The sequence below is a fragment of the Bubalus bubalis genome, chromosome X (genome assembly GCF_019923935.1).
Source record: "Bubalus bubalis isolate 160015118507 breed Murrah chromosome X, NDDB_SH_1, whole genome shotgun sequence".
NCBI lineage: Eukaryota > Metazoa > Chordata > Mammalia > Artiodactyla > Bovidae > Bubalus > Bubalus bubalis.
The window spans coordinates 84365567-84393272 of record NC_059181.1 but is presented as its reverse complement, the minus strand read 5'-3'; the positions used below and the strand labels follow the sequence as shown (position 1 = coordinate 84393272).

At 37.6% G+C, this 27706-nt stretch overlaps 1 protein-coding gene across 5 annotated transcripts in view; it reads right to left on the bottom strand.

Annotated features, from left to right (window-relative positions):
• AMMECR1 (AMMECR nuclear protein 1) overlaps positions 1-27706 on the bottom strand; it is a 115413-nt gene that overhangs the window by 12384 nt on the left and 75323 nt on the right. For all 5 annotated transcript variants that reach the window (XM_006071596.4, XM_006071597.4, XR_328719.4 and 2 more), the window contains one exon: positions 9718-9832. In XM_006071596.4, coding sequence (XP_006071658.1) covers positions 9718-9832 — 115 coding nt within the window. The remainder of the gene's footprint in view (positions 1-9717; positions 9833-27706) is intronic.

Here is a 27706-nt window from a genome sequence, read left to right as displayed (position 1 = left end):
TATTACCCCCTAATGCAGTGACTCTCAACACAGGAGCATTAAAAAAAAAAGTGTCCTCTCCCCTCCTCATTATAATACACGGTCCATATTATGCCCTGTACAATTGCATAGTCAAAGTCTAAAATATCCTATAATCTACTAGCAGCACTACAAAAGGGTCTCGCTTTTACTTGTGAGCCTAATCAGCGAGCCAACAATCTGGATATGCTGAAACACGACAAAGAGTCATCTGGCTAAAAGCATCAGTGAGTATAAAATGTGATCTGGCTAAGTGGTGTAGGCTCCATGCAAGCCTTGGACCATTTGGGTCCACAATTACCTACACATCCTGACCCTCAAAGCTAAATCTGCCCCTGATCACATCCTGGCCAACAAAACCAATTTACTTCCTGAGGTTCATCCTGTCTTAGCAAATGTCCCTGTTAGTCCCACTCTTCCCCATTTTCAGAACCAAATGTTGGGTTCTCCCTGTAATGAATGGTATGGCCATAGCTTCACTCCACTGATTTTCAGTGGGTTCACCTTGAATAAAATAAAAAATGTCAGGAGGTCAAAGAATCAGAGGTTGTCTGACACAGCTTCATTGCCAATATCATTTGGCAAAATAGGCTGTGCAATTAACAAAGCAGCCAGTCGCTGGTCATTCACATAAGACTGACCTGCCAGGCTCAGTGTGCCAGTTCCATTAAACTGAATGAAAGGCCTATGTTTTAAAGAGAGGAGCTCAGGATGTTTGGCATACCCCCTAAGCTTTAGAGGCTGGCATCATAAGAGACACACATGAGGCTCTCTCATAGGCTCTCTCACAAAACAACCCGTGGCACCACGGACAGAAACAAACAGTGCACCGGATAAACTACGGGTCTGACCCAGAGTCTGGTGTTTCTGCTATTTTTAGGATAAAGCCACAAGTGATATTTTGCCTGAAAGCACAAAATCCACAACGCAGCACCTTCAACTCATTCAACTCATAGCCTGACAGTACCTTTTGCCCCATCCCCAGCTCAGCCTTCTTCACACTGACTCTCACTCTCCCCAATGAAAGCAAATTCCACATAAAAGAGGTAAATTCATCAAACTTGGTTGTCCACCAAGAATAATTCTTATTTGGGCAAGAAAAATTAGCATTTTCATCATAAGGGCTGATGACAATTTGTACTGATCCTAATGAATCATTTCCCCCAATCCTGATAATGTCGACTACAAAAAAAAAGTCAACTACATATTGTTCAAACCTGCCCGTCAAATTCCCAAAGTTGTGATTCCACATCACTTTACTCTACCCATAAACTTCAGAAGTTAAGTCTGAAGCTTTGAAGATGCCCATCTGATTGATAGTTAACACTTAACAATGGTTAACAATGAACACTTTAGAATCTGGACAAATAATAAATTTTAAAAACAGTGTTGCTGCAATTCAGGGTTTTTCTTCTCAGTAATTTTTACTTCTGTGAACTTTAAAAATTATAAACATGGATTTTTTAAAATTTATAAGAATAGTACATGCGTATTACAAAAATCATCCCTTTTGAAAATTATACAGGAGAAACTAAAGATGATGTGTACTCCTCGTACTATCTAGGGACAGCTCTTGCCTTCGTGAGACTTAAAAAATAACCTTCTCTTGAACCAACTGAGATGTCACCAAGGACTGCTATTAGGCTGTTTTTATCCATTACCTGACCAGTTCCCTTAGTTGTCTTTGTAAAAAATATTACAAAAATAAACAAAAAGGGTAACTGATTGCAAAGCCTTCACTTAGGCACAGGTAACCTTTTAGTATATTCTACCTTAAAAACTCTACTGCACCCTCCACCTCAGCTGAGATGTTTTTTTTCCCCCTGTTGTTATTTTGTGAAAACACCTGCAAAGGTCTCCTTGATCAAAATACATATGTATTGTTCTTTTCTAAAATCCCTGCAAATTAGAAATCTTTAGCTTAGAAATGTTCAGTCTCCATGGACCAATTCTTGGCTTTTGCAGAGCTTACCAAAAGACCAATTACTGCCAGTTTTGATTCATGTAGGAGACTTAGACATCTTGTCTATCAGGAACACAAAGCTGCCAATTTATTTCACAAAGGCCACTGAACAACAATCTGATAACATTTATTTTAACTAATGGCAAACACATAGCAAATGCATAGCTCTAAAATACCTGGGCTTCCCTGGTGGCTCAGAGGGTAAAGCGTCTGCCTGCAATACAGGAGACCTGGGTTTGATCCCTGGGTGGGGAAGATCCCCTGGAGAAGGAAATGGCAACCCACTCCAGTACTCTTGCCTGGAAAATACCTGGACTAGCTAATAATCATCTCCATGAACTTTTAAATAATTAGCTAAGATTTTAAAATCAAGCATAGTTAATGAAGAGGTGCTTTGAAAAGCTATAAAGCCAAACATGTTTATACATCATTTGCAATGAAAGAAACTGTTCTTACTCTAAGGTTTTGCAGGGAACAAGTGACAGCTCAGAGTGCAATTAAGGGGGAAAAAGCCCATTCTCTGTAATGATTAATTATAATGAGCATTCCTTAAAAATTGAACATCCTGAAGCTTTCCAAGGAAAGCTCAGGCAACACAGGTGACCTTTAAATAAAAAGCCTGCTTTTCGTCAAAAGTTGGAAAAATGCATTCCTACCATTTTTTAAAAGGGGATGAGGAAGGGAGTGAATTTACAGACAAGGAAACTAAAGTTATACATTTTTTAAAAAAATCTAGAGATCTGCTTTAGTTTGCTTTTCAAAGGCTGAGGGGAAAAACACCTCTTGAAAATGTACCCAATATAAAAATGTTGTTTGCCTGGTAAGAAACTGAGAAAAATCTTATACACATTAGAAATGTACACTGAGTACCTGACTCATTACGGTTTTACTCAGTTTCTACAAAAGAGATCTGTTCCTAAAAAGTTACATATGGCTTGAACTTATGTAAATAAATTAATCTTAAAGTCATGAGAAAGACAGTAAAGAAACCCTATAGGGTGTTCTTCTGCAAACGAAATTATCTATTTGTAAAGTGAATAGTCAGTCCCTAATATACTTGCTTAATTTAGATTTACACCTATAATGTTGACTTAGAGTATGATGCAATAATAAAGTAGAAGCATTTATGGTTTAGAATTGAGTATTCTTCTTCCTAAAGAGAATTCTTTTGTGAAAAAGAAATTTAGAATGCAAAATTTTAGAAAATGGACAATCTTTCACTTTCTTGCCTACTTTAAGTTGGCAATGGCCATTTTAAAAGTTAGGGACCTTTTATGACTTCTAAATGGCTAGCATTCATTCATTCCCTAGATGTAAAACAAAACAGCCATTTTTAAAACTGGTGTCACAGTGTCACACTCTGTCAGCATCCAGAGAGACCTTAGGAATTATCTAGTCCAACTTTTCCAACTTCCTGGTGAGAAAACGGAGGTCCAGAAAGGGCAGCAACCTGGGTAGTGGCAGTTAAGAAGAGAACCCAAGTCCCCTCATTTCCACAATTCAGCACTCTCTTTTTATCAAATGCTAGGGATACACACACAGAGGCAACCTGTACAGGAAAGAGTAGTTGAATGGAACTACTACAAGAAAAGGGCTGGAAGAGTTTGTGGATTTAAGGGAGGAAGAAGGAAAAAATTCCCCCACCAAACAACACCCTGGGAGAGAAGCTGGAAGCAAATGGAGGAGGCCTGACAATAGACTACGGCAGCCCATCTCACTAACAGCATCAATAGCTAATAGAAAATTTTATGCATTAAATCACCTTCTAGAGGTTACTTTACTTTGTTCGGCTTGCTTCCTCACTAGGCTTCTGATACGTTGAATTGTTGACTCACAGCAAATTCTTTCTAGATGGCCAGAAGTGTGAAGCATTCCTTTCCCAATGTTCTACAGCACTTGAAAAAACATTCAAAGCAGAGCATCAGGATGGAGACTAAATCATCCTAACGACAGTGACATCTTACACAACCACATCAAGGTCCTTGAGAAAATACTGTGAAAAACATTTTCTTAGATAGATGAAGCCTATGTATTTTTTTTAAAAGGCAGAAATCTTAGGTTAGAAGAGAAGCAAAACACAGTGTCTATCATAGTTGGGAAAAATAAGCAAGGGTCTGGGGTTGACAGAACATGTACCACTAGAAGTCATTCCACTTGGTGACTTCGTGAGTCATGCCAATCATCTGTGTATGAATGGAAACACTGTTTTCAATGGAACATTAATAGGAGCCAGAAAAATGTAAAACCTTTAAGTGGGGAGACAGGGTGAAAAGAAGAACATGAACTTCTAAAAAATATATATGCAAGATAATGACAGTAGCTGATTTATTCATCTCATCTGTTTACTCTCATGAAGGCTGCTACAAAAGTTCCCTATTATTGACTGTAACTGAACACGTCAGAAATGGAGTTGTGATCATTTAAGAGGTGTGCTTTGGAGCTTGCTTTTTAAAGTGAAGTACTGTTCTCTGGGTACTAAGAGTTCAACAAGCTTGGGTGCTTTGGGGACAGAGTAAGACTAGGAGGGACTTGAGGTCTACCTTTACAGTCTGGGGACAGATTTTTGGCACCACGTAAGAATCATGCTGGCCAGCCCCACCCAGGCCCAGTTGATTCCATGTAAGCAGTCTGCCTTAGGGCCACAAGTGACAACTGTATACACAGGTGAGATGTCAGTGATTCAGGAAGCTGCATATAGCAAAAAGTACCTTATGGTTTGTGACAGTAGCAGTAATCTATTGAAATATGATATACGGGTCTACTTCAGAATACAGAAAACATGTCTTCCTCATGCCTTCAAAATGATCTTGTCTCTAAAGCAGAGATAAAAGATGCCTGACTACAATTTATAAAATACTTTGGCATCTGTCAGCAAATTGCTACATCAGTTCCCCACAGGATCACTGGTAGCATACTTGCTATACAAGTTCTTCTACAAACAAAAGGCTTATTCATTTATATAGTCCTGAAAATGAGCAGCTAGTAGATGACACACCTAGAATCACCCCTTGAGTCAAACTACAGGGAGTATGATGTCACTAGTTTTATCTTCTTCCAGATCTTTAAAAGGAAACATGGCTCCCAAACAGTGTAACTACACAAGTTCTAGGCTCCCTATCATTTCAGAGGACTCCAAAATGCTGCATGAACTCTTTTTTTTTTTCCCCTTTCTAAAGCGCCATGTCTGTCAGCCATCCTGCCACTCAGAATTCTAAGAGTGTTGTCAATTGAAGAATATAGAACAATGATGATAAGTTTTTGTGTTCAAACACAAGGCAGATCACTTCAGATATCTCCCTAGAGATATAATTTTCCTCATTTAACAACCATGTTACCCTTGCAGGTAGGTATTTCAACTTACCAGTTAATTATTACCCACCCAGCCACCCCCACCCCTGCCCAGATCAATCACTCCTCACTCTTCTCATACCTATCAGGGTAGTAAGTAGATCATGATGTGGGCAGTGATCAGCAATTCTCAGAAGGGAGGGAACACTATTCCAATTTGTCTTTCAAGCCTTTGGTGGCTGGTTTTGTTGTTTTTAATGACTATACAGATTCCTTGAGAGGCTACCTGTAGACACTTTCATTTTAAGTGTATAGTAACTATTTTGAGGAAATATAATAGATGGAAGCATTACTGATCATTTTGTCAATTCAACAGTGACTTGAAAATTAGTTACATCCACTTGTGAAACCACTTATCATGCATTCTTCACATTATCAGATAGAAGCATTCTAGCCTCTAAAAGTCTGATGTAAGTCCTATTTTCCTACTAAATGTCTCATAAAATTCGAGACATGTTACCAAAAGAGAGATCCCAAATAGGCTGAGTTAAAAACCTTGGCTGAAGAAGAGAGTAACTGCCAGCCCTGTGGCAGTTTACTTGTTCCTGATCCTTTGAAAATTAGGTGTCTATTACCGCTGGTCATGTCCTTCATCCTCATGATCACAGGGATGTCTTTCTTGTTGTTGAAGTTACCTAACTCTATCCCTGGGGACTTCCAGACTTTGCCCTCTTCCTGCTTTGATCTGGGCATTTTCGTCCTTTTAATTAGGAATTCTACTGCAGTAACACGCTTCACCAGCGGGGGTCAACTCTCAAACTGTACTTCCACCAGAAAAGCCCTATGTTCGAGGCTTCTGCTTATATAAAACATACTCATTACCGATCGATCCCTGACTTAAAAATTTTCCATTGAAATTCCGTAATCATCTCCTGTCTCCCCCTCTGGTATAGACATACATAGTACTTTGTATTATAGGTTAAAATTAGATACTTATGGTGAATAGGATATTTCATTCCTAGAAGAAAAGTTAATACTTATTTGACAGTGTGAAATTTCTCAAAGTGAAATGTACACCTTCCTAATACAGACTGACTCCTCATAAAGGAACTCCACAAAAAATAATTAACATATATACAAAGATAAACCATAACAGACTTCCCTATAATCTTTTTAATAGTGACTGTAAATTTAATATAATCTCAGTTACATAAACAAATATGTAGATTTACTGATACAAAGACACAAAAAGAATTAAAAGAAAGAATTCCAAAATATTAACAGTTATCTCAGAATGGTGTAATTCCAAATGGCTTGCAGCTCTTTCTTTATATTTTTTTAATTTTAAAAGTTTTATTCTTTTTAGAATTACTATATTATTATGGACAGTAGTTTAAAATATATACATATATATGCATATGCACATGTACCTTTTTATTTGATAAAATACACATAAAATTTACCATTTTATCCACTTGAAAGTGTACAAAATAGGTGGCATTAAGTACATTTACAATGTTATACTACAATCACTACTATCCAGTTTCAGAAGTTTTTCATCACCTCCAGTGGAAACCTTGTACCCATTAGGTAGTCACTTCCCATTCATACCCTCCCCCCAAACCCCTGGCAACTACTAATATGCTGTCTATGGATTTGCCCATTCTGGATATTTCTTATAAACAGAATCATACAGGATGTGGCCTTTGTGCCTGGCTCTTTTCACTTAGCATAATGTTTCCAAGGCTCATTCCTGTTGTAGCATGTATCAGTCCTTCATTTGTTTTATGGCTGAATAATATTCAATTCTATGGCTATAATGCATTTTATCCAGTCATCTGTTGAGAGATGTTTGAGTTGTTTTCCACCTTTTGGCTATTGTGAATAGTGCTGCTATGAACATTCATGTACAAGTTTTTGTTTCAACATCTGTTTTCATTTCTTTGGAGTATATACCTAGCAGAGGAAGGTTATTGACATATGCTTTTTAAAAATTTTCTTTAATTCTACTTTGGCATTCTGTGTTTAAAGTAGCAATGCTTTTTTCAGAATTTTTAAGGATAATCCTTATAATACTGATTATGGTACATTTTTTTAAAGGCCAAATCACATTCTTTTTAAAAATGTAATTTTCATCCTTATTCTTTGGGAACAAATTTCTCTTATGCTAAATACTTTAAACTATGATGAAGTAACTGAAAAATGACAGTCTTTTCCTCTTAGCATAGCTATTCTAACAGTACTTAAGTCACTTTCAAATGCTTATATATTAAAAGTACAAAAATATATGTATATTTTTTGTTGCTTCTTTAACAGAAAAGCATCACTAAATAGACATCAATATTTAAACTTTAAGGGCTGTATTAAATATATAATGCCAAGTAGAAGCATATAGAATCTTCTAGAAATTCAAACTGGCAGATGGTGATCAGAGAGGATGAATACACCCTAAGAGAGTACACAGTACCAATTCTTAAGTGCTTTACCTCTCACCCTCCCAACAGAAAGATAATATATCTTATGAACATACAAGCCCAATAATATCTAGGTTCATTTTAGCTATAGACACTACTCGATGTGGACTAAAGAAGATGATGGTGTGCTTACCCATACCTATTTAGCAACTGTTGGCTTTTCCCATTTTTCCTTCCCCGAGAACATATGCACACACATTTATGCAATAAACATTCATGTACATGTCACACATGCACACTTCTGCATACACAAATGCACCCTTTCTGAACTGTACTTCCAACTCAGTGGCTGTAAGTAAAGGTAGGAATGTTTTTGTAGCCCAGTCACCCCCTAGATCTCAGGTTTTTTCTGCTATTATCACTCCCATCCCTACCAATACACACATAGCGCCCTGTGATTCAGAAAGCAGAAATATAAGTCTAGCTAGAGAAGAGGAAGCAGTACTCTTAAAACAATAAGAATGACCCAAATTGTAATATTTGTTAATAAGTAAGGAATATGATTTGGGATCACTTAAAAATAAAGTACTGAGATATTTCTATAATACCGGTAGATATCTCTTTAAGAAAAATTCAAATAGGAACAATAAAACTTAGAGAAAAGGATCAACTGGAATATTTTAATTCTATAAAAGGTTTTTCACATTCCAACTTTGCCAGCATCAACACTATCAACAACTTTTACTTTTTCCTTTACAAAAAAATCTTAAGATGCTTTCATATTCTAATAATGCTCAAAGAAAACCCTACCACAAACCCCAGAAAGGAACTGTTTCATCCTACTCTCTGAAGAATTTTTAAAATAGCTCTCACATAACAACAATATTTATATCACGGAGATTTTTTTCAATGAAGATTAAGAACCTTATAGATGTCTTTTTTTCTGTATGTGGACAACTGAAACACAGTGGAGTAAATTGTCCAGGGTATCACATGAAGTGAGGGGGAAGACAAAAATAAAATTAACTGTCAAGAAAGTGGCCTGTCCACAGAGAAAAATATCTCAGTTACCATGGGGGATAGTCATTCTAACAAGGCAGTAGAATTAAACATGTTATATCATGATACAGTCAAGTCATTTATGAGTATCTGTATGCACATGAATACTCTGTGTATCACTGAATTCCCATTGCTTCATTCTTATACCACTTAATTTCTTTGTGCTTGTGTGTAATTCTTTTCTCTGCTATTAGACTATAAGATGTTTATGGCAGGGACCAAATCTCAGCACTTGCATGCATGAGGCACATGCCTGGAATACAGTAAGCAGTCAGGTAACATGGGTATGTTCACGTATAAAATTTCATAGATATACACTCAACTAACACCACCCAACCACCAAAATAAATGGTGAGAATCTGAAGTTTCTTAACAACTCAACCCCACATACTACAGAAGAACAAAAAGATGATCAATATAGGCTACTATGATAATTGTAATGCACAGAGATACCCTAGATATACTCTTAGTTGTTAGTGTGTGCAAGTACATAGATTAAGGTAGCCAAGAATGAATTAGCATGATTTTCCTGTAGTTAACCAACACCCCATTGTTATCCATGAGCTGATTTCCCCAACTGGTGTATTATCCTAACCCTTTTGCTGCTTGTTACTGTGATATATCCTCTGACTACCTAACTGTTTGGTGGCAGTCATACCAGAGAGGAGAAATAAATTCTAATCAATCCTGCTTACTACTTGTTAACAGCTTTTATGAGGTGCTGTAGTGAAGTTAATAGGATAAAAATGAAGAGCAAATTTAGTTTGGGGTATTTAAACAACATAAGGTACTTTGCCTTCAAAAAAAAAAAAAGAAAAGAAAAACTCCTTCACTCACATTTCATTGATCAGCTGTGAGGTTTATTTATCCATGTTATCTCCATCTCCATTACAAAAGAGTTATCTTGGGCCTAATTTTTAAACAATTACTCAGGAGTTACCTTCCTTTTTCTTTAAAAATTCTCTATTGTCTTACCTCCCAGTCCAAATAATCACAGACGTCTTCGAAGTTAGTGAGCAGAGACACTGAGCAGAACAGCCGTGGCAGCTCATCCCTTGTCATTGGGGGAAAACGGCTATCTTTAAGGGCACTGTTGAAAACAAAGTGAATATTAAAACAGTCACTAGATGCGAGTTCCTAGTTTCAAATGCAGACAATCATTTGAAAAAGGTAAGAATTTCTTAAAAAATCAGTAAGGTGAGAAAGGTGCCAAAATCTCCAAATGCATTCAAGCACTCCAAAGATTTTAGAAGTTATTTTTGTTCATTCAGCAGATTATGTTTACTAACCAATCCTATGACCGATTCAATTGGAAAGAGTGAATGATCAATTACATTTCCTGTATAGTCATTTCCTTGTATACTTCCCTGTTACTTGTAGAATTTGACAATGTTTTATTTGAATTTTGAGGAGAATAAAAACCAGAGCAGTGGAAACTTAGGGGAAGAATTCTGTATCTAGCACTGGTAGGAAAAAAAAAAAAAATATATATATATATATATATATTTCATGTTGTTAAAAAAAAAAAAAAGGTTCACACGAGGTTGGACAGTTACCATAGAACAATGTATAAAAAGTTGAAAAAAAGGTAAAAATGTTATTTTCTTCAAGCAAAAGAAATCAAAGAAAATTAAAATTATCATGCAAATTATGGACTAAAAGTACAAAGATTTCAGGCCCCCTCTAAAGGAGAATTCAAGATTCTACTCAAAAATTGTGAAACTTCAGAAAATAGGGCTAATCTTCGGAAATAAAATTATGATTAGGGAGACCATTAATCACATCAATGGATTTCTGAGTACATCAACTCTGATTCAATCCTGTAATCAAGGGTAGTGTACCACAGTGCCGAATTCTAGAAAAATCTCACTGTAAAGGACAAAAATGTTGGAAGATCATAATTCTTCCTGCAACAGTAGAATAGACAGAAAAGACAAAGACACACACACAGAGGCACTGTGTGTTCCTGTACTTTTAAAAGAAACCACTTCCTGGTCAAGAAAACAAACACACCTCTGATTGCCCACTGTATTAATGGCATTTGCGCTGTCGATTTTCAAATGTCCTGTATAGCAGAGCCAGGCTTAGAAAATGTTTTCACAGATTAATCCTTACAGGTTACAAACTTAGAGCCTACAAACTGCTTGGGTCATAACAAAGTTCCATGACCTTTGGAAATAATTTAATTCCTTTTTCAGTGACTTCCTCATTGCTGGATTTTCTTTTTTTCCATTCCTTCCTTTGCATTCAGAAACTCACTCACTGTATTGTACAAATATACCCTATGTTTGTTAAGTATTTTCGATACATTGTGGTGCTCGTTCTATCCTGCCATACAGAGGAAAATGCTTACAGAAAGACAGAGATGTTATACAGAGAGCATACATGTTTTCCCCATTCAAGGAGCCAAGATTAACCAAGAAAATCAGGAAATCTGTGATAATTCATACTCTAAGAATAGCATTTCACTATTTCATAATTTAACAACATAAATTTCCTATGGTTGGCTTCTTTTATGTTCCAACTGGCAAATAAAGTTTTAAGAAATATTTTCAAGTTCTTATCCAAAGCCAACATAAAGACATATATGATATGTGTATAACACCCCCCCAACCCCACCCAGGAGAGGAGTTGTAAAAAACAGAAGAATCCCATGCATAAAAATCCAAACTTACACACTTTCAGTTTTCCTTTTGAAAAGAAAAAGAAAAAGAGAGGGTAAAAAGCCTTATACATTAGAATAACATAAAATATTATATTTAGGGTTATAGATTTTATTGTGGTGAAATATACAAAACATAAAAATTACCATTTTAACCACTTTTAAGTGTATATTTCTCTGGGCTTAAATACATTCACTTGTTGTACAACCACCACCACCATCCATCTATCCATATCCAGAACTTTTTTCATGTTGCCCAGTTGAAACAAGGTACCCAATAAACACTAACTCCCCATTCCTCCCTCCTCCCAGCCCCGGGACAAATGTAATTTAAATACACTTTTATAATTTCAAATAATTATAGTAATATAGTTGCTAATGTTTTTCCTATAAAACAGCTTTATTGACATACAATTCACATACCATAAAATTCACCCTTTCAATGTACACAATTCAATGATTTTTAGTATATTCAGAATTGTACAATCATTACCCCATCCAATTTTAAAATATTTCATCACACCACAAAGAAACCCTATACCCATTAGGAGTCAGTCCGTATTCTTCCCTCCCCCCAGCTCTTGGCAAGCACTAATCTACTTTCTGTCTCTATGGATTTGCCTGTTCTGGACATTTTATATAAGTGGAATCATACACTATGTGACCATTTGTGTCTGGCTTCTTTCACTTGGGGTAATGTTTTTGAGGTTTTATCCATGTTGCAGCATGTATTGGTATGTGCTAGTTGCTCAGTCCTGTCTTACTCTTTGCAATCCCATTGACTGTAGCCCGCCAGGCTCCTCTGTCCATGGGATTCTCCAGGCAAGAATACTAGAGTGGATTGCCATGCCCTCCTCCAGAGGATCTTCGCAACCCAGGGATCAAACCCTGGTCTCATGTCTCCTGAATTGGCAGGCAGGTTCTTTACCACTAGCGCCACCTTAATACCTTTTGTAAAAGCACATCATCCTTTTAACTGAACAATAATATTCAATCCTATAGATATATCACATTTTTGTTTTCCATTGATCTGTTGAAGGACATTTGGGTTATTTCTGCTTTTGGGCTACTGTGAATAATGCTGCTATGAATATTCATGTATGAGTTTTTGTGGAAAGTAATGCTTTCATTTCTCTTGGGTAGATACCTAGGAGTCGAATTGCTGGGTCACATGGTAATTCTGTGTAACTTTTTGAGGAACCAACAAATAGTTTCCCATAGTGGCTGTACCATCCTACATTCCCACCAGCAATGTACAAGGGTTCCAATATCCCTACATTCTCGCCAATACTTCTACTGTCTGCCTTTTTCATTATAGTACTAGGTCTCCTTTAATGAAGAGATTTTTGTATCTAGCTCTAGCTCTCATATATATTTAAAAAATACACATGTTGAAGTTGCCATACAGTTAATTTCTCAACACTCCGAGGCAGGTTATTATTTTATTTCCTAGCAAACCAGTGAAAGGTATATTTTAGCTCAGTACAATTCAAACTATTTCAAATCAACAAAATTTTCAAGTGCAACTGAGGACCAGGCTAGGAAGCTTTCCTTGTGATATGGAGTCTATTGCTTACTCACCAGGGACTTAAAAAAAAGTGTTTAGATCAAAGAGTGAGTGGGAGAATGCTGTTCTGTTCTGTGAAGTCGCTCAGTCGTGTCCGACTCTTTGCCACCCCATGGACTGTAGCCTACCAGGCTCCTCCGTCCATGGGATTCTCCAGGCAAGAGTACTGGAGTGGGTTACCATTTCCTTCTCCAGGGAGAATGCCAGCATGGCTAATAAGATAAAATAACAATCACGCCTTGCTATATGACACTCAAATGTATTAATTTCAAAACACTGAACTAATAAAGGTATGTTAATCATGATGTAAACAGTCTGATTTTACAAAAACACTCATTCAAACAAGACTTTTAATCTTGCATTTTTCATTGGTAACTTTTCATTAAATTCATGCACATAGACAAATTCCAAACGGCAGGAAGCCCTCAGTATCTCTAAATGCAAATTCCTAGGGAAAAGAACTAGCGATGAAAGCCTAGCGAGGATTTAAGGGATTATTAAAAAGATGAAAAAATGCAGCTGGAGACTACCTCAAAGCTGCTAGACTGGGGTAGATGGCTGATAAACAAGAGGTTCAGCTTCTCTTGGCCCTGCTCCCTTTTGTATATAGAATATGCGATGCGGAAGCTGAGCCTTTAGAGACAGTATGCTATGGGGAGTCAGGCAGTGACTTACTCGAGGTTGACCCAGCTAGTTAGTGACACAAATAGGTGGACAACCCAGATTCTCTGATGCAAGTTCACAATTCTTTCTAGGATCCACTCCTTAGTTGCTACTTTTGACAGGATTATGAGGGTTTTTTTTAATTTTAAAACAAAATGCTTGCCTTACTAGGCAATTCTGATCTCATACCTGCAGTGCCTCTGCCTAAAAAAGATAAATAATAATTTAACAGCATTCACAAGTAGCCAAAGGGTAAATAGAGCTAGATGTCCTGTCTACTGGAAATCTGCAGGAGCAAAAAAGATTTTTAAATATTAATATTGTCCATGGAAAGCATTTTATACCAAAGTAGTATGTGCCAATTTACAGAACTGACAAAGAAAGAGATCTTGTAGTAAATTTGTATGAAGTTCTCTTTGTTACAATAGGAAGCCATTTTCTAATGTTTAAATATTGCTAGGGAAAAAAAAAAAAAAACACTTATGTACAAAAATCTATTGGCTGCTCCATCACCCATATGATGGATGGCTAAGGTTTAAACAACAGTTTGATTCAATACCAAATTCAAATATATTCAATTCAAATTGGCATCTTCCCAAGAATATATTCCACCTAATTGAGAAGCAGCAATAACATCTGTCAAAGTGAATATCTAATGTTAAATAGCACTTTAATGAAAATGAACATTAAAAAAAAAAAGTATTAGGAGCTTAGCTATCAAAGAATCACATGGTTTGTGACAGTACCTGGAAACTATGAGGGGGGAAAAAAACAGCTGAAAAGAGACAAAGCCTTAGATATGGCAAGGCTCATCACAAACAACAGAGCATGCAACAGAAATTATTTGTGAGTCTAGATAGCTAGCCATTCACTCATTCATTCATTCTTTTGCTTTCTAAAACACTGATGACCATAATCAGTTAACCAGTGGAAAGATACCAAACTGAGAAAGGCTTCATATTACAAGCAATCATTTTCCAAGACAAGGAAGTAATAACCAAAATTTAAAATCCTTGTTTGGACAGGTGAAGAAAAGCAAATCAAGTATACATTAATCTAAAAAAAATTTTTAAAAAAAACAGCTTTTTACACAAGGGGTTTCAATTATCTGGAAATTCTGCCATTCCTCGTCAGAGCTTCTAGAACAGAATGGACATGTGATGTGTCTAAACTCCAGGAGCTGAGAATATTAGAATCCTAAGCCCAAATCTGAAAAGTTATCTATATCCTCTCTTCCACATTAAGTATCAATTTTAGCTTCCCGTGGTCCAAAAATAAATAAATAATAAGCACAAAGCAGAATGCAAAAAAGTAAGTGATCATTCATCAAACCTAAGTGTAGAGAGGAACAACAAAGGACATGGTCATGCTTAAGGAGTGAGGAAGGGAACCTCATTTTGGTGAGAGTTGAGACCCATAAGAAAGGAAATTTTCAATTGTAAGCCACATGTAAACGCTTACTTAATTGGGACATGTTTTTCCCTTTTAGAGTAATGAGTACAACCTACTTGCTGCTTAATGAGCATTAACACTATAATTTATTAATTGTAATATGTATTTCTAAGCATGATAGTGTCACGCGAGTGTATGTTCCTCGGTTCTTTGTCTCGTCACAACAAAGATTTGGAGCGACGGACATTAAAGCCCACGGCGCATCACAGCTCTCGGGTCTTGGACAAACCGTGCTACAGCTCTTAGGCAAATCAGCGTTACAGCTCTATTTTATTTAGAAGATAGAAGGAGAGAGAGAGAGAGAGCGTGCGTGCACACGGGAGATAGAGTCCTTGAGAAAGCGCTTTTGCTCCTCCTTTTATATGTTTTTTCCTCCACCTGGGCCTGCCCTATGCAAATTGGGCTTAGCCAGGAGTGCTGTTTGTTCTGTTTGTTCTGCCTGAAGTCTTCACTCTGGTCCTCGGACCTTCCTTGTCTTTTAGCCACCGCCATTTTGGACTCCTTTTCCCTATTCTACCTACCTAACAATAGGATGGGTATTTAGCAGGGAGTGGAGGAAAGACCTAAGGCATGGAACAAAAGAAAGAGAAAATATGAAGGAGGAAAAGAAAATTAAAATATATAGAAAGAAATAAAAATGGAGAGGAAGAGAAAACTAGAAGCAGAAAAAGGAAGTGGGAAGCAAAGAAAGTTAAAAAAACACACACAGAGGGGCAGAGAGAGAACGCAAGGATGGAAGAATGGGAGGGTAGGAGGGAGATGGAGATCTAGAGTGGTGGGTGCTCAAGGTTTTCATGTAAGTTATTTGGCTCCTATCCTATAGGATTCAGAGGCTTTAGTCTGTTATCACCTACTGTCCTCTGAATGGCTTAAAGCTCTTGAATTGCTCAAAGCTCTTTAATTGCTCTATGCTCTAATCTGGAATTCTTAAAAGGCTCTACTTTCTGAGATGGCCACAGCTGCCCACCAGGAAGGAAAAATACTCTCTGGGCTGCATGCTGTGATGATCAGAGCAATATTGTCAAGAATCTGCCTCCTAGCCACAAGTTCCTCACCTGTAAATTAGGAGACAAGGTTGTGAATTTGATTTAGTGGAGCAGAACTACAACTGGAAAATATCAATAAAAGATATTTCTTCATGTGAAGAAACAGATGGCTAAATGTTTGGTGTATGTGGTAGGTATTCCTCCTCTCTCTCCATGTAGCGTCCACATGATGCTTTCCCTGCAGAGTTTCTGGGTTTACTTGATCCTGTTTTTAGAAATGAAGGGCTAGAAACTGGTTTTTAATTATTTTTCTGATGGAAATCTTCTCAAATATATTCTACCAGAGTATAATGGACATAATTTTCTCTGCATGACTCAGGTTCATCGTTAAGACTCAATATGACTTAGGCCATTCATTACTATACAGTATTGGAACAGTACTCTCAATATAGTCTTGGCAATAAAAAAAAAATCTGTAGGTATGGAAAACAGATTACACTATGACCACCAACAGATTCCATCTTGGGGAATTTGAAAACATGGATTATCTCTACTTTGAAGAGAATGTAACACAAAAATAACCTGACATAGACTTTCAAAGTTTCAAGGGATCTGACCCCTGTGTTCTCTAAGTTTGTATACTATAAAACTGAACTACCTCTCAGTTTTCAATTCAACTACCTAAATTGAATCAAATGTCAATTTTATTGCCTTTCTCGGAGAATCTAGAAAAACCTCTACAACCCTGAACAAGCATCACTTTCCCAGGGTCATCAGAAGCATTTCTCCAAGGTGTAACAACAGTTCCCTGTGACTTACCACTGATAAAAATAGCTCTGAAAAATGCAAAATTGAAGTCATCGTTAACATATGAGCCCTATTTCACAGTCCTATAGAACACAGCATAGGAGAATCGTCAAAAGCTTGGATTCTGGAATCAGAAACGCCTACATTTGGATTGTGGCTCCACTGCATGCTAGTTGTGACATTTGGTTAAGTCTCTTAACTTGCGCCAGCCTCCATTTCCTCTTCTATAAAATGGGGATACTAACAGTACCTACCTCACAGAGCTACTGTGACAAGTGAACAAAATAATAATACCCGCACCAAGTGCCTTACATACACCAGGGGCTCAGTAAGTAGTGCCCCTCCCCCCTCCCCCACCACCATCAAGGTTTTATTTGTTAAGTTTATGCCCGCAGGGCTGCCTCCATGTCATGTTTCTGGTGACAGGAATGGAGCCTCAGGACTAAGATTGACCCTTCAACCTTATGAGAGGATCAAAGCAAATTATCTGCTCTAGGAACTGCTGTGACCGTTGAAAGAGAATAATGGCTACGCTTTCAGGTTCTGGTGTTTTTGAGAACCCTTCATTTTCTTTCACTTTCAAAATATTTATTAAGCATCTGCGGTATGCCTTTTATTATGTGAAGAGCCACAGAGGATTTAAGAATAGTAGATTACAAAATAATACATGAACACATGTAAAAGAGTTTGATAGGAAGGCTGAGAGGCAAGGTTAGGCAAGGTTAATGTCTTTTCTGGAAGGATCTGTTTACACTCTCTGCTACTGGTTTACTGGTTACCAAATGACCCAGAATTGCAGGTAAATTCACAGAAATTAAATGTATACACATTTTTGTTTTCTAGTAAGACGTCTATTACATCAAGCAACATACATCTTCATCAAGAATTTCCATTATCCTGCAGCCATGCATTCATATGTTGCTTTGTAATGTAACTCTTAGTTTTCCTGAGCTAGGTTTTAAAAAATCTCCAGGGCAGGGATTGGCTTTTTACTTCCATACAAAAAAAAAATGTTTACCAAGAGATGCAAGTCCCTGAACTGTGCTCAATTTATCTTCAGTGGATTTAGATATGCTATTCTCTATCTTACTGGTTATGCTCCAGCAAAATCCTTAGGAAAAAAATGTAAACACTCTCTAAGCAGCAGACACAGGATGAGAGATGAGAAGCTCCATGCTTTCCTCATCTCACCCAGTGGTCTCCAAACTGTTTTGATTGAGCATTCTTATCAGTAAAAGAAGTCTGAGCATACATCCTCAATATGTATATTTATTTACAAAGTATGTATCACAGTCACGTACAGTGAATATATCCAAAGCACAGTACAGACTTAGAATAAGTTTGCTGTTGAACATAGTGAGTATAAATACATATTTCAAATAATGTTCTTGATAATTTCCTTCTTTGGGGGGCTGACATCTTGTCAGGTCCAATTAGATTATATTCATTTTCACTTGATGACTTGGTCAACCAATTTACAAGGTGACTTGCAGAAGTGACAGCTAGCTCCACCTTTTTCTTGTCCTTGCTTTGTGCTTACATGATGACTATTATCATCACTCCATTGTTCCTTTGCAGGAATGTTCTTAAGCCATTTGTCTACCCTGAGTGGCTTTAACTAGCTTTAGCCAACCTATGCATAATAGTCAAATGGCTTAAGATTCCTGCGAAGAAACCACAAATTGAAGATAATACTAAGAACCACGCATCTACTTAACCAGGCTCGTAAACTGAACTACGCTGCAACATACTGCAAAAGTGACTGAAAGAAGTAGTGTGCCACCATCAACTCCCAGCAAATCGTGGTTCTCACTTTCCTCAAGATCCCTCAATTTAGAGTATGCGGCAATGACCCACTGACATAGACCAAATGGGAGCACCAGGGTCAATGCATACATTAAATATGAATGGAGTGTCAGTACTTTCTTATATTTTATGTAAAAGATCATAAATAGAATTTCTAATCTTTTCTTCCCACTCCACAATGGATGGTCTGGATGTACTGCTCTTAGGAGACTGCTAATCTAAAGCTCTTAATCAAATTCTAAGAAATTGGTCCTGATATACTTAGACACTATGAGCAAAAAGAGCTTTCAATACAAAAGAGATAATACCTATGGAGTGCCTGCTGTGTGCTAAGTGCTAGACATGTGTTATCTTGTTGAGTCCTCAAAACAACTCCATTTTGTAGATGAGGAAACTGAGGTTCACTGAGTTCAGTGAGATGAAGCAACTTGCCCAAGGTCATTAAAGCAGGTAAGAGTTGAATTCTGGACAGCCTGCCTCTATGGCTCCATTCTGTTTTCACAGCATCGCCTCTAGAATGTTAGTGAATCAACTTCGGTATATGCACATTCAATCAGTTCTAAGGAATTTTCCCCCAATTAATGAGGCTTCTCTTGGGGTTTAACTGGATGTTGTAGGTTATAAGTGTGGGCAGGTTCTGCAACGAAGACAAATAGTACTTTTTTAGTGAAAGTTTTGGCTTGTTTTTGCTCTTTCTTCATTTTGATCTTGGTGATTCAGAGCTGCTGTCACTGAAAAACATCTGTTTTATCTAAATTTAATAAGGCCTATTAGTGGGACACTAAGCCTTCCCTTATTCTGAAGCCTTTCCACAATTTGAAATTTAATCTACTGAAAGTCATAATAGTGTTACCAAAGTACTAGTCTTGGACATATCTAGACTGGCAGGCCTGTTTCTGATTTTTTAACTTTGCTTTTCCAACATGAATGAATAAGCTCCCTCATACTCACCACAAGAGTCATGCAATTTTTTCCCTTCCTTCTTTCCATGGTAATCAAATCTATAAGTTGAACTCTGTAAACTGCGAAACATATGGTGTCACTCTCACTGATGTGCTGTGTGAGGTGGTTCAGTCTTACCTATAGTAAGAGATCACTGTCCTTTCTTAAACTCTTGTCAGTGCTAGCTGGTGCAGGTCTGCTGAGAGCTAACATGCTGGTTCTTATTGGATGGCCTGTCTATGATTTTTTCAGATGTCACTGACAGGCAACGAAGGGTAACAAAGGATAAAAGAATTAAGTCAGTCTTGAAGATGAGGTACAAAATCAACTGATCAACTTAACTCAGTCCTGCTGAGGAAGAGGGAGTGAAAGACTCCAGCCCTCTCCACTGACTCAAGCGATATGTTTTTCATCTTTCTTTTCCTTCTCTTCTTACCCTCTCCCAGCTTCTGGATGTTTTCCTCTTTTTCTTCCTCTTCTTACTCTACTATGATAAGGAAGGAAAAACTGTAAAATGTTGCAAGGAGATGAAAGAGAAGAATGGGGGTGGGGGGAGAGAGGAGAACATTAAGACAAACACATATAACTGCTGCTTCTACTGGACAAGTGTACAGACCAGCGTGCAAGGCAGCGGCTATTGGGTCAGGACGACCCATTCCCTTCCGTACTGGTTTTAATGTTCTGTTTCAGCCTTCAGGGAGTAGATGGGTGATGGTGACAGATAAAGGTACAACCCAGTCCACTGCCTCTTTTTCTCTGGGGTTTTAAGGTACCCTTGCCAAGGAGTTGGGGGTTGGGAAGAAAAGTCAAGGACCTCAACCCTAGCAGCCTAGCTGCTTAACCACAAGTTTACAGAATCACTTTCTTTGATTTGCATACTTTCTCAAGGCATATATCTCAACAACAAAGCCTGTTTTTAAGGCCTCTGTAACTTTCCTTAACATTCATTTAAATGGAACTCTCTTTCGTTTTTATCACTATCTGATATCTTTGGGGGAAAGTTTCCTTTAAACCATTCATATCATCTTTGTTTTATATGATTCTTCATAGAATTTCCAAAGGGTCTTCACATCTTTTATCCTGACACTCAAAACAGCCTCATGAAGTTGACAAGCTAATGCTACATTATGTTAGAAAGCACAATAGGTGTTCCTCTGAGAACAAGACCCCCTGTAGTCATAGAGTCACAAAATGCCAGAGCCACAAGCACTTAGAGACCGTCTAGTCCACATCGTTCACTTGACATCTGGGGGAACTGGAGCAGAAAGTAATGTGCCCAAAGTCACACAGCTACTGAGTAGTGGAGTCAGGGCTTACCCTGCTGCATCTTCAGACATCCCTTGTCCCCCATCCATTCATCTTTCCAGTATTCTTTCAAATATTTGTTGACCAGCTCTGGCCTAATCCACTAATATTCCAGCAGGGATGTATGGAGGAGGAGGAAGAAAGTGCTGCCAAAGACACTGGGGAATAGCTACAACAGTGAAACAGTGAGCTTCCCAAGTGCCAGGCCCCTGGGACTTGTCAGCATGCTGAAGTCACGCAGAGTCTAGAAACTGAGCAGATAAGGGTGGGGGAGCAGCAGAGCAATGCGGTCTTTATCACTGCCCTCCTTTGCATTTCCAGTCCACTCCTTCCTCACCTCTCTTTATTCTTATTCACTCCTAGTTAGTGATTCTCTCTCCCCAGTGTGCTTTTCCCTTGCTCTCTCCCCAGTGCAAGTCCAGGCCATCCATTCCAGCCTGTCACTTCTCTCTAGCTGCTGAGCTACATAGGATTGCTCAGCAGAAGAGTTATACATTTTTAAAATAAGGTATTTCATTCCCTTTTCTCAAGCTCTTGCAACTAGAGAATCTGTCCTTGTAAATGCCACACTATGTTCTGGTGGTGTGTCTATAAATATGTCAGACTATAAAGCTGGTCAGGGCAAGATAACCTGAACACCCATTTTCCAGTAAACAGCACAACACCATGCGTTGATCCAGCATGGGAAAAATATGTGGTTCTTCATGTACTGCTAAAGCCCTTGGACTTTAATCCAACCTATCTTCCAGTGTCTTAACTTGGAACAGATTTTACTTTATTCCTTTCAACAAATATGTTTACAGTAGGCCTGGTCAAACAGAAAAGGGTATTTTTTAACTCTTCATCTCTTGTTTGGTTTATATCTTGATAAATCTAATTTTCAAAGGCTAATCAAAATTTTACTTGTATAGTTTCCCATTCTATTACCATTAAAAATTACTTAATTCTCTCATTGAAAAGGTCCACTCTGATTTTTGTTTCCATGAGACAAGCACATAGGATAATGAAATATGTTGGAAACGCTTCGCAATATGCTGCTGAAATAACAACTGCTGATTCTGTACTGCAGTACATATTAGGAAAACCACAATAGATGTTAAAAGGAAACTGCATCATTTGGGGATGGAAAAAATGCAATGGATAAAAGCCATGCAGTTTAAATTACAGTCATGTGACAATAGCTCTGTCCCCCACAGCAGCAAAACTTGCCATGAGTAAGTGGTGGTCTTAATGATTACTGATGGAAGAGATACCTATGATCATGAACTAATTAATGCAGTAAATATTTACTGAATGCTTGCTATGTGCTGAGTACAACTGTACCTATAGGGGTATAGTATGTTCAGCTGCAGTCCTGTGGAACACTTTGCTTCATTGAAGTTTCACTATGGTACAACTGGTGTTTATATGAGCAACTCAGAGTACCTAATGATAAGTACAAATTTCAAAGTAAGTCATATTTTAGAGACATAAAAAAAGAGAGAGAGGTACTTAAACTCACAGGGCCTTACTACTTTTAACTTTATGGATACTAGGCTATGTCGAGAAAATCTACAAGACTAAGCAAAACCCTATAGAAACTCAAATTAAAAACTTAGTTTTTGACTATTTACACCTCTGCATGTGTTCTATGTCTAATTTCATTGGACCATCAGCTCCTTGAGTGTGGCGACCGTGTCCACTTCTGCTCACCATTGTATACCCAGTGACTGGCATTCAGTAGCTAGTGAGTCAATGATAGTGAAAGAAAGAATACAGGAAGGTAGTCTCATTTCACTGTGTATTTAATAATATTTATTGGCAATATAATAAATATTAAATGGCCCCACTGATTGTGCTTTATTAAACAGTCAACATTCCCCTATACTCTAAATAGCCTTTTATCCATCAACTGAAAAACTGTCCACTGAAGTGTGTTCTCCTTGGTTTAGTATCCATTAAATCTATTAAATGCTGCTCATTCAGAAGGTGGTAACTGGTGTTTTGAGTCTTTAGTTGGATTACTGTGCATTCACAGTGCAGCACAGTTTGGCAACATTTTTCAATCTAAAACTCATAGACTGCTATAAATAGATAATAATCTACTCCCATGACAGAGTTACAGAGTTACTTTGATCTCAGTGACCTCTCCCTGCTCTGAGGAAAACACAGATGCCTTGTAACCTTGAGGAGCTCAGTGGCCTCTTAGGTTTGTGTGGTGATTATTACTACTACTTTTCTGTAGTTTGGAACATATAGGGGCCCATATTACTCATCTTTCTTTAGGCCTTTCACACCTTCTTATAAAGGAACATCTTATGAACTGGATGAATCACAAGTCAGCCAGAGCAGGCACAGAAGAAAGAAGCACAAGATAACAGTCTCTCTAAATGAACAAGGGTCTGAAAGAAATCAGATGTCAGTTCACAAATAAAAAAAATTTTCCTTAAAAAAAAAAATCCTCTGCCTACTCTTCCAGTTCTCTGTGAGATTTCAGGTAAGTAAGTGTCTAAAGGGAAAAGGGGACTTGTTGGAAATCAACTCTCACAGGTAATGAGAATGATCTAGAGGGAAAGAAGCTGACTCTGGAGAAGATGGATGGACTGCTGATGCCCCACTTGTGGGGCTGTCAGAATGCTCAACTGAGACGTTCTAACAACCCACCAGGCTGATGGGGGTTAAAGAATTAGTATGCATCAGCACACATTCTCTCAATCACATTAGACTTTCACATCTCCAGGTCTGGTTTGCCTTTTACAAAAATAATATTGGTTTAGAATGCTGCTCAGAGCCTGCTTTACAAATCTGAGAGGCCAGATTGTAGCACCTCTTTTTCCCTTGCTACTGCCACAGCCTCTCCCTCCCCCATGTAACTAAAAAGCCACTTCTTAGACTTTGGTAAACAATGTGAACGAAACTGAGAGAATATTTCTGTGGACTTAACTTTCCTGGAAATAATTATCAGTGATGGAAACAAACTCTTCGTAACAGAATAAAACGTCATTAATTTGAGCTCCACTAATTCAAAAATCTGTGCTAATTCAAACAGACCTATGCTGACAGGAAAAGAAGGGTCTGCTCCTCTAAGTAAATCAACTTTGTAATTAAGGTTGGAAGAGAAGTACAGGACTTGCTGAAAGAGAAACTATTTTCAGAACTGTAGAATTAACCATCTACAGACACTGTAACATCATAACTACACATTTTTGTGTATATGAAAAAGCAGATCTCTTGAAGACTTTTATTTAATAATACTCAGCCCACTTGGGGTTACCTATGTCATTAAAACAAGCAAAATATTTTAAAAGAAAATCATATTCATTTTTATTGATTATACTGGACTTCCTGCAATTATTTTGAATTTGGGAGCTCTGACTTCCACTTTGGTGTTGCTAGGCTACTTGCCTCCAGTCGTGGTCACCCTCAAAGACCTCTGAGTACAAGTCCTATGGGAGATCACTAATAACTGAGTCAGAAATATGGCCCAAGTCCCCGACTGAGTTCAGTCACTTACTGTCTGATCTAAAGAAGTCACAGACTTTTAATACCTCAGGTTACATCTAGCTGTAAAACTGGGGGGAGAGAACAACAACAAAAAGAAAGCATATATCCCTTAGGTTAGAGACCTACACACCAGAACAAACAAAATCAAATGCAAAGCAACAAAGTCCTGGGGAAACCTATGTATTCAGTCATTGTGAAACAAACGTCAAATGAAAGCACAACACAGTAGCATCACTGTCCAAAGGAAGTACTCCTGAGGCTGTTACTCCTCACACCTCCATACTGGCTCTCACTTCACTAGCACAGGGCAGTCTGCCAGCTCCCTCGGTGATCATGGCTCACTGCTTGAGAGGCCAGGTTACCCTGTCACAAGTTTAGCTCTGACCACTCTAATAATACTGTAAGCTCCTGGATTCCTACTGGTTTCCCTTAAGCACAAGAAATGCAGAACTAGCATATCATGGAAGGGTACTCTACTAATTTCACTTGGGTTGAGGTGATAAGACTTCCTCTTTTCATACACAGAACTGTAAATCAGAGCACTAGGATTAAAAAAAAAAAGGTTCCCAAATTTCTAGTTTCTATAGAAACTTTGAAAATACCAGAACCATGAAACGTGTTTGCTTAAGAAAATCTGGGACACTAAAATTGATAGGTGTCCCACGAGAATAGTGAATAAAATAATCATAGGTCAGTGTTCCAATTAAAGTGAATGCTAGCCAGTACATTTTATAGGAAAAAGATTCTTTGAAATGGTTTTCGGCAAGAATATCTATACTCTATTTTTAAAATTATTTTCCTCACACCCTCTCCAGCATGTGTTATTTGTAGACTTTTTTTAATGATGGTCATTCTGACTAGAGAGAGTGATACTTCATTGAGCCTGGCAGGCTACAGCCCAGGGGGTCACAAAGAGTCAGACACAACTGAGCGACTTCACTTTCACTTGCATATATGGACTACTACTAAGCCATAAAAAGAATGACAGGCCATTTGCAGCAACATGGATGGACCTAGAGATTATCATACTAAGAAAAGTTAGACAGAGGAAGATAAATATCATATGATATCACTTATATGTGGAATCTTTAATAAACAACAAGGTCCTACTGTACAGCACAGGGAGCTACATTCAATATCCTGTAATAAACCACAATACACAAGAATATGTGTGTGTGTGGATAAGCGAAACACTCTGCTGTACGCCAGAAACTAACACAATGTTGTAAATCAATGATATTTCAATGAAATAACAAAAAAACATAGGTCTCCTTATCTACTGGGTTGATCATTTGTGTCAGTCTCTATATCAGTGCCAAAATGAGAGGAAAAAGAGGGTCCACAGTTTCAAAAGCATCTATAACCAGACACCATAAACTTGTGAGTCTTTTTAAATGAGAATTTTACTTTTTAAATTATGCCCAGTAGCCATGTATGGATGTGAGAGTTGGACAATAAAGAAAGCTGAGTGCCGAAGAATTAATGCTTTTGAACTGTGGTGTTGGAGAAGATGCTTGAGAGTCCCTTGGACTGCAAGGAGATCCAACCAGTCAATCCTAAAGGAAATCAGTCCTGAATATTCATTGGAAGGACTGATGCTGAAGCTGAAACTCCAATACTTTGGCCACCTGATGCAAAGAACCAACTCACTGGAAAAGACCCTGATGCTGGGAAGGATTGAAGGCAGGAGGAGAAGGGGATGACAGGATGAAATGGTTGGATGGCATCACCAACGTGATGGACGTGAGTTTGAGTAGGCTCCGGGAGTTGGTGATGGACAGGGAGGCCTGGTATGCTGCAGTCCATGGGTTCGCAAAGAGTCAGACATGACTGAGCGACTGAACTGAAGAACTGGCAAATATTTAAGGTGGTCAGCAAACACAAGACACAAGTCAACTACTAGGCCCAAGTAAGGTAGCTGAAAGTTCTGATTTAGGAGGGTTTTTCCATGGGAGATCATAAAAGGCATAGTCCATACTCAGATAAAACTAACCATTGGTGATTAATTTTCTAAAGAAAAATTAAGAAATAAATGTAGTCATAATACAAATTGGACACTTGTCTGAGGTTGTTTCACTGCTTAATGCTAGACTATTACAACATATTAGCATAAAAATAAATGTTCACAATCTTTTATTTGAAAATGATTCTTTTAACAATGTGTACAACAGCAACCACCCTGTCATTTTCACTAAATTTCAGGGCTTCTTTCCCTCTCAGAACAAGTTGACATTGTTTCTAAGGAAGCATCTAAATAATCTTGTGGGACTAGCTGTTCATTTTTACTGCACTATATGAACACTGCTCAAACTCAGTGATCCCGGATACCTGGAAATGTTATTTTCTTTGTTAATGGAAATTACTGCAATAGGGGATGGATTAATTGACTCCAGGAAACTGCCCCCACAGGCAGCTTTGAGGGTCTAGGCCAGTCAAGGAAGCCAAAGTGTCACAGAGCACTCCTACACGCATTGGAGAAGACCCCTTGGATAGAGTTACACTAGTCTAAGAGTTTCAGAGTTAGGACATCAGTCAGCTACAATATAAAAACAATTCTTCTAAATTGGAATCATATTCACAAAACATCTGGAAAGTTCCCCAAAGGAGAAAAGATTACCAAGAAGTATTGCTAAATAGATGGAAGAGAAGATGCTGACTTTTATCATAGTAAAAAATTCAGTCAGTTTCCATTGTCCTAGACAAATCAAAAGACATGCTGTTTACATTTAAGGAAGCCTGGAATACATTTTAATTCAGCCCTGAAACCCAGACATTCTTAGGTAATAAGTACAGATATTTAAATTCCATAACAACCATTCAGTGTTTACAAACATTTATTTCTTTATAGATTTCCCATCCACAAAATGTATATTTGGTTAGAAAAGGAATTTTGAGGGTTTAGCTGTACTTTAACAAATGTTACAACATCAATGTTTTTTTCAAGCAAGCATAGCCTATAAAAATTATCTTTTATTTTCTAAGCTTCACTTTGTGGCATGAGCTAAAAGAAAATAATGTTATCAAGGATCCTGTTCCTCTATTTTCTTTATTATGCCTTTACATAAAATTATATATTAAATACTACTATCTAATATAATAATGCATGTATTTTCTAAAGTGAAGGAGATTAAAAAGTATAAACTTCCAGTTGCAAAATAAATGACTCATGGGAATAAAAAGTACAATGTGGGGAATACAGTCAATAATTATGTAGTATCTTTGTATGGTGATGGACAGAAACTAGACTTTTTGTGGTGATCATTTTGAAATGTATAAAATATTCAATCGCTA